General features: G+C 48.7%; 1 protein-coding gene across 1 annotated transcript; it reads left to right on the top strand.

Annotated features, from left to right (window-relative positions):
• Nucleotides 1-2,979: 2,979 nt before the first annotated feature.
• Nucleotides 2,980-8,848, top strand: LOC129388018 (uncharacterized). The gene is made up of 2 exons (XM_072284626.1): nt 2,980-3,192; nt 7,384-8,848. The coding sequence occupies exons 1-2, from the start codon at nt 3,016-3,018 to the stop codon at nt 8,665-8,667; spliced, it is 1,461 nt and encodes a 486-aa protein (XP_072140727.1). The 5' UTR covers nt 2,980-3,015; the 3' UTR covers nt 8,668-8,848.
• The last annotated feature ends 614 nt before the right edge of the window (nt 8,849-9,462 follow it).

The following is a 9,462-nucleotide window of genomic DNA, read 5'->3' as shown; positions in this document are numbered from 1 at the left end:
CTTTGCCAAAGTGGTTTGGCAATACGACATTTTGACGACATCTAGGTCATTAGGGCCACATTTCTATACCATTTGCTGTAACGTTTTCGTAAACTTTCGAGAAAACTCCCGAATATATCCAATCACGTATTACACTCATTTGTGTAATTCACCGATTTTTGTTGATGTTTATTACTTGCTCTCTCTGTTCGACCCTGAACAGAATTATGCTCTTGCACAGTTACTGTCTTTGGGAATTCAGACACCAAAAGAAAGTACGTAAAGTCGCAAACCGAAGCCCAACATGACGATAGCTTCAAAACAACAAAAATGACAACGTCGTGACAGCAGTGACGACGCGACGACTACAATGATGACAACGAAACTACAATGACTCTATGAGCACAGAAATAAAGACTACGCAATGGCAGAAAGAGAGAATGCACACCACGGCTGCACGTATTATCGTGGCGTTCACGGATTTTAAGTGACATAGTGAGTCGTCCCTGCAGCAATTACGCGATGATGGAATGAATTTATTTCGAAAAGGACAGCGCGCGACCAACTTGGGGGAAGGGAAGATGGGCTAAGAAACGGGAGGAGAGAGGTGGCACTCTGGATCCAAAACAAGAATTACCTTGTATATTATTGCGATATCAATTACATGGCCACTCCATTCGCATGTTTGCCGTCGCCGTGATGTTCCGTATAAACTGCATGTCTTAAGACACCGTTGCCGCGCGTCGTTTGCTCTACGAGACAGCGAAGACACGCGGGGGAAGCCGACGATCGCGGCTCAATCTGGCTCGCGAGAAGGAGAGAGCGGAATGCAAGCACACTGTTTTCCGTCGCGCGACAGGCCGAGGGAGGGGGGGGGGGGGGGGTATGAGAGGGAGGGAGAGGGGGCGGCGTTTTGCTCCGGCAGCAACTGCGCATTTCGCCACCAGGAGCCAAGGTAACTCACGATCGCGGCTCAATCTCGAGCGCCATATATGGAGGAAAGCGGGGATGCAGCACGGGAGGGGGGAGGCCTTCGAGTCCGCGAAAAAGCGCGTACTTTGCCCGGCCGCGAGCGGTCGCGTGCCCCGTAGCTCGGAAAGGATCTGCTGGCGCCTCGTACCTTTCTGCGCGCTGTTCTGTCGCGGCTCTTGCGTTGAAGCAATAAACCGCACGAAGGTCACTTCTTTTGCTGCTGCTGCCGCGACTGCACGCTACAGTGTCCAGCGTTTTCGACGGCGAGTGTCCGCGCTTGTCAAGTATGATGTGTTCATGCTTGCGTGTTCGCGTTAACACCATGTTTCTTGATACAGTTAGTAACGGCACGTTTTCTAGCTTATACGGCCGATAAATCTACTGTCATTACTTCACATAGTTGTCTACTAATTTGCTATTCCATTCGAGGCTTCGCCTTTCGTAAGAAACTGCGACTTTTTTTTACGGAGAACCGCAAATTCTCGGCCATACCGCAGTAATGCCCCTGTCATTTTAACGGCTTCATTGTCTGTGAAAGCGATTAATTTCTTATAGAAACAAACGGTCATGCCGTGCGGCGCAGCCCGGCTTCTTCGAGAAGGCTCTACAGTCCTAGACACGGTGACGGAAGCTGGGTGTGGTGTTTACGTCCCTGAACCCCTGATAGAGTCCTTGATCTTAGGCATACACAGGCGCCTCTGTGATGGAAGTGTAGGTTTTCCACTTCATTATAATTTTACGAGTGAGCATAATACCTCAAGTCGTCATGCTGCTGTCGGCGTGGTCGGTATACTCCGAAAGCGTTTCCCAGTGTGCTCTCAGGCGTCAGCAGTTTATTAAAATTCGCTAACAGCTACATATGTTTTCAGCTGGATTAGCTACGTCGGCCGTCAGTCGTCATACCAGACTCTGTGTAATATTCATCAATGCCTTGCTGAGAGAGAAAATTTTGACTTCCAGAACAAATTACTCCCAGAAAGCGTGCCGCGCTTTCTCTTACGGTAGAATTCAGCGAACCTGCTGGCATATACTCCAGAGGGACACCTGCCCACCCCCCCCCCCCCCTTGGACAGACGAGCAAAGATCGTGTGGTATCAGCGTATGATGGCATCTCAGTCAACGAGATTGCTCATCTCGCGGCTCGAGGTTTCACTAACCAAGCCCCTGGCGCAACGCAGGAGGCCTGGCACCTTCACCCTCTAGTTTCTCATGATGCACTATAGGTCTGGACTCCCGCGCGACTTAATCTGGACTCCCGCGCATGCGGGCCTTGCCGGAAACGAGGCGGCTCATGCCAGTGCCCGAGGATTTACAGTCCGGGCTCAGGCATCAGATGTGTCGGACCTCGCCACGGAGGAGGCGCCGTTTACAGCGCGGGATCGACTTATTACTTACCACGACATCTGTGCACACTACCGATTAGACCGCTTAACCTTTCCGCCACTCATGGGCAAATCCCCGCGTAGGTGTGAAGTTCTGTGGCGACAGCTGCAGACTCGCACCTTTCCGTCCCCTTACCTCCTCCACCGCATTCATCCCGCAATTTACCTTTCTCCCTCTTGTAAATTCTGTGTCTCTCCCAAAGCAGACTTAAACCACATCATGTGGGGGTGCAGCACCCCCTTCCCCCTTTCCTCAAGCAATTAATATCTAGTGAGGAGCAGCGGGAGGCTGCCTTGCGCAGGTCCAGGCCCGATCTTCATGAGGCCATCCTGGAGTGGACTGAGAGGATAAAGGAGGCCTACTTCAAGTAGTTCCTCCCTCACCCTCTATTCCATCGCCCCCTTCCCTTAAAAGAGGGATAAAGTTTTTCATCATCATCATAGATGTTGATGGTGCAGAAGTAGAAGACGAAGAGAAAGAAGTGCAATTATGGCCCGGAGCGACGTAGCGCAGTCGCCACTTGAACAGCCCCCAGCGTCCGTCTCTGGTGCGATCTCTCCAACGCCGGCGCCCCGAAGTAAACGCACGCGTATAGCTGGCACCGCCTTCGGCGTCTCCTGCGCCCTCTTCATTTCCGTGGCCGCCTTCGTCATTATCTGGCTCTCGGTCCCGCTGGCTGCCATGCGACGCCATGACACCGTCCTCCGGGAGACGCCGTTTTGCTGCCCCCGCGAGGCGGCCGAACTGTTCGCCGTCATCGACAACCAGGCGGCGCCTTGCGAGGACTTCTTCGCGTACGTCTGCAGCAATGCCGTCGACCGAGACATAAGGCAGCGGAACGCCGCGCACGACATTTTGGTAAGTGTCGTTGAGCAGCCGAGCTCAGTGCCACTAAGGCTGCCATGTCCAAGCCCTAGGGGGAGGCACATTACAGATTCGTGATCCTTCAGACCTTAAACTTTGGTTGACAACAATGAGCACTATATAATTCTAGCGACCGCTGATAAGCGCCCAGATTAACGTGTCAAGTACACAGTACCAAAGCCACATTATTGGGAGTTTTACAGGTTCTTCTCCAAAATCAGGCGGCTGTATTGCGCGTGCTACTGAGAGTGCATAGTGCAAAAATGGGCGCAGTGACATACACGCGACATTTATTCCCGTATTAGCAAGCTTACGGGTTTAACTTAGGAAAACAGTTAGTGAGGGTCCCACGGTCTAATCTCGAATCGGTGCTCACTCCCAATTTATTGAGGCCCCGCCGTGTTCATGGGTGGCGCGCGCGAATGAACATTTCGCTGTCTTGCCTGAATGCCTTCACGCCATTTCTGGAAACTACCTGTCGAACAAGAAGAGCGCCATTGCCATGGAACCGTCAAATTTCTGCATCAAATTGAACGCTTTTAAACCTCATAGCTCCCTATGAGTACAGCGCCGACTTTAGACGTGTCGTATCTCTCAAACGTGACCACTACCACTCGCGTTGTCAAAAGTGCTGCCGAGGTATGCCTCGCTGAGCGTGTTGCAAGCGGCAAAATTTAGCTCCCATTGCGCCATGCGTGGCAGGCCAACCACGTCTCTATGCATGCGACTCATGCATGACGCTTTCTTTCTCGACACAGCGGTATCAAAGCAAGGCACGTGGGTTGTACGGCTGCGCTAACTTTATGCCGTGTTTTCGTTACCTGCGGTTTTAGCAAGTGACCCTCTTGCGGAAGTCAAAGACTGCGATAATTTTTTCTATTTTTTCTGATTTATGTTGAATCTCGCCCTCGGTCGTCTCAGGAGGTGAACCGCAAGTGCTGCGCAAGAAACAAGAGTGTCACCTGATGCTCGTGTCAGTTAAGAAGCTCAGGTCCTCTGCACATTCGAAGGAATAATAGCGACAGCAGTTGGGCTTCCCGGAAGCCCGCTGCCATAACCATATAACTATTTCTTTCTTTTACTTCCTTTGTTTATTTCGTTTTTCATTCGTGCTTTAAAGGTCTGGATAATAATATTTAGCCCGCACAGAAGATATCGTGTAGTATACAATAGCGCAGCACGAAAGGCAACAACCATAGCGTGAGTACGTAGGCTATGCGACGCGGTAGAAAGTGCTTCATGTCGAGGACTGTTTGGGAATATGGTGGGGAAACATTGTGCTAGAGGAAGACTCATTGATTTTTTGATCGGTCGAGAAACAGAAGCCCAAATAGCATACCAGCATGAGAGAATCGTTAGTGGGAGGCTGTGGATTTAATACTACAAGCTGTGTTTAAGTAAACTAACGTTGTTGCCTTCCACCCCAATCGGAGCTTCACAGCGATCAGTGCGAGTCGGACCCGCGAACTCGTGCTTAGTAGCAGAAAGGTGTAACCACAGGGGCTACAACATTAGGTTACAAGAGTTAAAACGTGAGATCACCATGTTTACTTCTAATCAGATAAACTAGCCCACTCTACCACTCTTACTGTATGAGTATTCCACAAGAGGATAATTTGTTTGTAAATAATCGGTGAAACTTTTAACGCTTTTCGATGGAATCTACGCAACGTATGCCACGGGGATGACTTACTCGCGCTGCTTATTGTAAACGATCTGTGCATTAAGTATAACTTTTGCTCGCTTCATTTTCTTGTAGTGACAAATCACCACAATAGGCAGATTATTTAAAGCTTTCGTTATTTTTTACTATTGGCGTGCACGTATAGACCATTAACAAACTTGAAGCTGATCAAATGTTTAAAATGTGCCCCAGGTGTCCTTAGCTATCGCCTAAGAGATGCGAAGGAGAAAGCCTTGTAAAGCCTTCTGTAATTTACCTTAGTCCACCTTAACCCACCCTAATCCATCTTATTCTACCCTCATCTACTTTCATCATCATCATCAGCCTAATTTATGTCCACTGCAGGACAAAGGCCTCTCCCTGTGGTCTCCAATTACCCCTGTCCTGCACCAACCCATTCCAACTAGCACCCGCGAATTTCCTAACTACATCGCACCACCTAGTCGTCTTCCATCCTCGACTACGCTTCCCTTCTCTTGGCACCTATTCTGTAACCCCAATGGTTCGGTTATCTTCCAGCCTTCAGAATACTCTTGGGGTTTTAATAAACCGCACAGCAGCGGGCTCTCGGAGAGCGCGTCCGTCGTGGTCGGCTCGCGAGCAGCGAAGCCCGGCGGTCTTCTTTGTTCTTTTGGGCTCGACCCACTCTTGGCTTCGACCCACGACCTACATGTGGCACTATCCTACTATGCCAACTAAAAGCCAATAAAACACTCGCTCTGGTGGTTTAGTGGTTTTCTCTTTCCACTGCTAAGCAAGAGGTCGCGGAATCGAATCCCGGTCGCGGCGGTCGCATTTCGACGGGGGCGAAATGCAGGAACTACGTGTGCTGTGAATTAGGTGCACGTACCCCAGGTGGTCAAACTTATTCCAGAGTCTCCCACTACGGCGTTCCTCATAATCAGATTGCTGTTTTGACCAGAAAAGCCCCAGAAATAAATTTTGAAAAATCACCTGTGCTACTACGGTCGCCGGCTCTGGTAAACCGGTCAGAAAAGCCAGTTTGCAGGCGTGCTAAATCTTTATGGAAACACTGCAAGCACCTAAGGATTTGGCAGAGTGCCACAAACTGGAACGTAACTCAAGGCATGCTAATTACACGTAATACACAACATTAGTGATTAGAGGTGGGACACCCACAGCGATATTTAAAGGAAGCCTAGAGGAACACGTGGACTCGGGCATGTCATCTGATGTTACAGGATAGATAACCAGTCATCTGTAATGGTAGCGGAAAGGGTGCCTTATCAACTGAAGCGACACAAGAAAGAGCAAACCGGGGAGATCCTTATCGTAGTGTACGCTTTTGAGGGCGACGATGCAATAGGCGTGAACACTGTTGTAATATAGAATCAACTCTAAGCCTGTACAATTTCTTATAGCGCCATACTTTCTTTTTTTTTCTTAGGCATCCTGCGGAAGTGTTTATCTCATCTGCCGTAGATAATATAGTTATAGAACCTGATTTTAATCACGTCACCAGCGCAACGTTTAGGCTGCACTAAACACAGTTTGGTTCTGAACAATTTTGTAAGGAATTATATAGTTAGGGAGCCTTTCTTTTTGGTTCCCCTGAACTTTCTCTTGTCCAATCATAATATAAGGTGAACAAATTTCTAAAGATAAAAATTACATCATCATCTGTTTGAAAAGAGAGTTTCCTCAAAATCAACTACCATTATTTTGACGCTCACATTTAATGTCTAAGCAGTGCACCCACTTTTCTCGTCATAGCGATTTTATATTCGTTCTAAAGCACGATGTGTGAAAAGCACATTTATCCTGCAAAATTTGTAACTAGGCCATCTTCAATGGGGTCTTAAGAATGAGGTTGATCACAACTGCTCTCTTTCTCTTGGCTAACGTAACACCTAGCCTTGAATACATGGCAGTAGTTAAGTTATAGAAGTCTTGTATTTTTAAATCTGTTTGAGCCACTTCCCCAATTTATATCCTATTGTAGAAACTGAGGTATTGTTTCTTGCTTTACTTGATCCAAAGAACTCCAGTCTCGGGATACACTACGCATTAGTTCTTAACTATTGCCAATTTTTTCGAAACAGGTCTATTTTTCCTAATTAACTAGCACGAAATATCATACAAGTGGGTGCCCCTAGACTACTATCTAGTTACGTAGTGCTTGGTACCAAATCCATCATCGTCACTAGCCTAAGTAATGTCGATGGCAAAATCAAGGCTTGAGTTTGAGTTCACCTATTACTCTTCTCCTTATCTAGGTTAAAACACCCTCCAGGTGCAGTGTTTCTTATTGTAAAACCGTACCAATTTTCTACCTTCGTTTATTAGGATTTCCTTTCAATTGCCGCATCTTCCATTGTAATCTACCATGTTATCGCAAATCCCACCCAACTTGATGTCATACCACGATTGTTTTAATCTCCACTATACAGAGTATATGCTTATCCTTATTCCTCATTGAATCTCTCAAAAGTACGAGATAGCCTTTAAGGAATAATAACACCGCGCCTCCCTCTTCGCAGTGGGACATCGATACGCACATCCTCACGGGCACCTCAAACTACAGTGTGAAAGCCGCTGCAGCACTTCAGGCGTTCTACAGATCATGCGTCACGGAGATATGGCAGCCAGATCTGCGACTGAGAGACATCCTGGCGGCCGTTTTTGAAATCGCCAACACCACGAAGCGCATGAGCCCCGCCCAACTTCTGCGCTTTGCCTTGGAAGTCCAGACACGGTACGATCTCCCTTTCTACTTCACTGTTTACGACTACTACGGTAACATCTACTTCACAAGGAAATTGCTCCGAGTCGCGGCCTACAGACGTTTTTGCGACGACGCCTGTTATTCCAACGCTCTGTCCGCATTTAACGCGCACTTCGGCGAAAACTGCACGAAGGAGCAGATAGCTGCGTGGGAGCAGCTGTTTACTGACGACCACACTAAACAGGACGTTATCTCTTGGAACGAGCTTTCCGTGGTTTTCGGAGGCATGGAAGCTGAGCAGTTCAAGGCCATACTGCGCGAGTTTTTAATAGACGTCGACACCAAGGACTTTGCAATTGTGTCATCCAAGCCGGAGCTGCTCGCCGACATAGCGCGTCTTTGGAACGTCGCGAATCAGCCCCTGTCGCTGTGTCACGCACTGATCATCGTAGCACTTAGTGCCCTGAAATGGATCGTCTTCGGAGACGCAGAGTTAAACTCGCCAGGGCTGCGTAGCGCAAAAGTCTGCCAGTTACACCTCCGCGGAAACCTGCAGTTGTGGAGGGCCACTTACGTCGCGGCCCTCACGAGCCCCGACAAGGACCGCCAACTACGCAAAATCTTCGAGGCGACACGGCAGAGCATCGTCGGTTACGAGCCGCTTCGAAAACTCGTGGCAACCGGAAACGACACCGCGAACTTCGAGAAACTAACACGGAGCTTCACTCTCATGCTTCCGGGTGACCTCGTCCTGCCGGAAATGGGCGTGCCCGTGTTGAACAACAGCGGTTTCGTGCGCAACATCTTCCGCTCGAAGAGCTTCGAGTACGACGCAACAGTTGAGAAGGAGCGACGAGGGATGCCCGCCCTCGCCGAGAGTTTCCTGGAATCTGCGGCAGAACGAATGCTGTTTGTAAACAAGACCACTCTCTACGTCAGTGCGCCAGCGTACGCCTGGCTGAGCAATGGTACTGCCAATCCTCTGCTCGCGGATGCGCCGGTGATTGCGAGCCGCATGGCGTATTGGATGTGGAGCAACGTCCGCGAATGGAGCGGTTGGTCAGCAAGGACACAGAGGGCGCTACGTTCCTTTCAGTAAGATCCTTGCCGTTACCTGGTGTCAACCTAGAAATATCGATATCAATTCCTGCGCTTTGTCGAATTCGTCTTTTACGGTTGTATTGGCTTATAATCAAACCAAATCAAATCTAATCTTTAATTACGTCGCCATGATCACCACGATTACTAAAGACGAGTACACTCTTTTGTACTTGCTAAATATATATACAACTTTGCGGAATTCAGCAAAATTTTCCCTTAGAATGGTGAACCGTGTTAGAGACGGGACAGTTCTTGCACGGGTGTTTGTAGCTACGGGGTTGTGGGGGTTGACGTGTTTTGTTGAGTGTGTTGACGGCACGTATGAGCCATTCATTATTTATTTGCTTCACTGCTTTGGGCTATTGCGGCTCGGAATCCTCCAAGCACATCGATGGGTACGTTCGGTAGAAGCAATGAAGAAAAAAAGTTTTGCTTTACATTATTTACACTGGTTCTACGTAGGGATACCCACTCCATGTAAGAGCACAGCTCTTACATGGAGTGGGTATCTTACAGGCAGCTCTTACAGGCAGCTCTTGTCGCCTCCAAGCATGCTCCTTTACTTGCGCGTCACAGTCTATGTCGGGCCTCGTTGTCATCTCTGCTCGCGCTGATGAAAGGACGACCCCGTGAGAAATGTCCAAGGATTGCTCATCCCCGTATTGAGATGTAACAGGACCCGAACAACTTTCAGTGATTTTCAGCGCAGCATACGTGAAACTTTAGATCCTGTAAGCATACAAAAACAATTTTAAAAAGAAACTCGACAGATGGCGTTGCTTCGAGGAAATTA

This window comes from Dermacentor andersoni, chromosome 10, assembly GCF_023375885.2.
Source record: "Dermacentor andersoni chromosome 10, qqDerAnde1_hic_scaffold, whole genome shotgun sequence".
Taxonomy (NCBI): domain Eukaryota; kingdom Metazoa; phylum Arthropoda; class Arachnida; order Ixodida; family Ixodidae; genus Dermacentor; species Dermacentor andersoni.
The sequence above is the reverse complement of the archived record's forward strand: the minus strand, read 5'-3'. Positions and strand labels throughout refer to the sequence as shown.

Bases quoted from the DNA above. Each gene is read 5' to 3' on its own strand.
- LOC129388018 (XM_072284626.1), top strand. From the start codon at position 3,016: ATGCGACGCCATGACACCGTCCTCCGGGAGACGCCGTTTTGCTGCCCC. The intron at 3,193-7,383 runs GTAAGTGTCGTT...CCCTCTTCGCAG, and splicing joins ACGCCGCGCACGACATTTTG to TGGGACATCGATACGCACAT.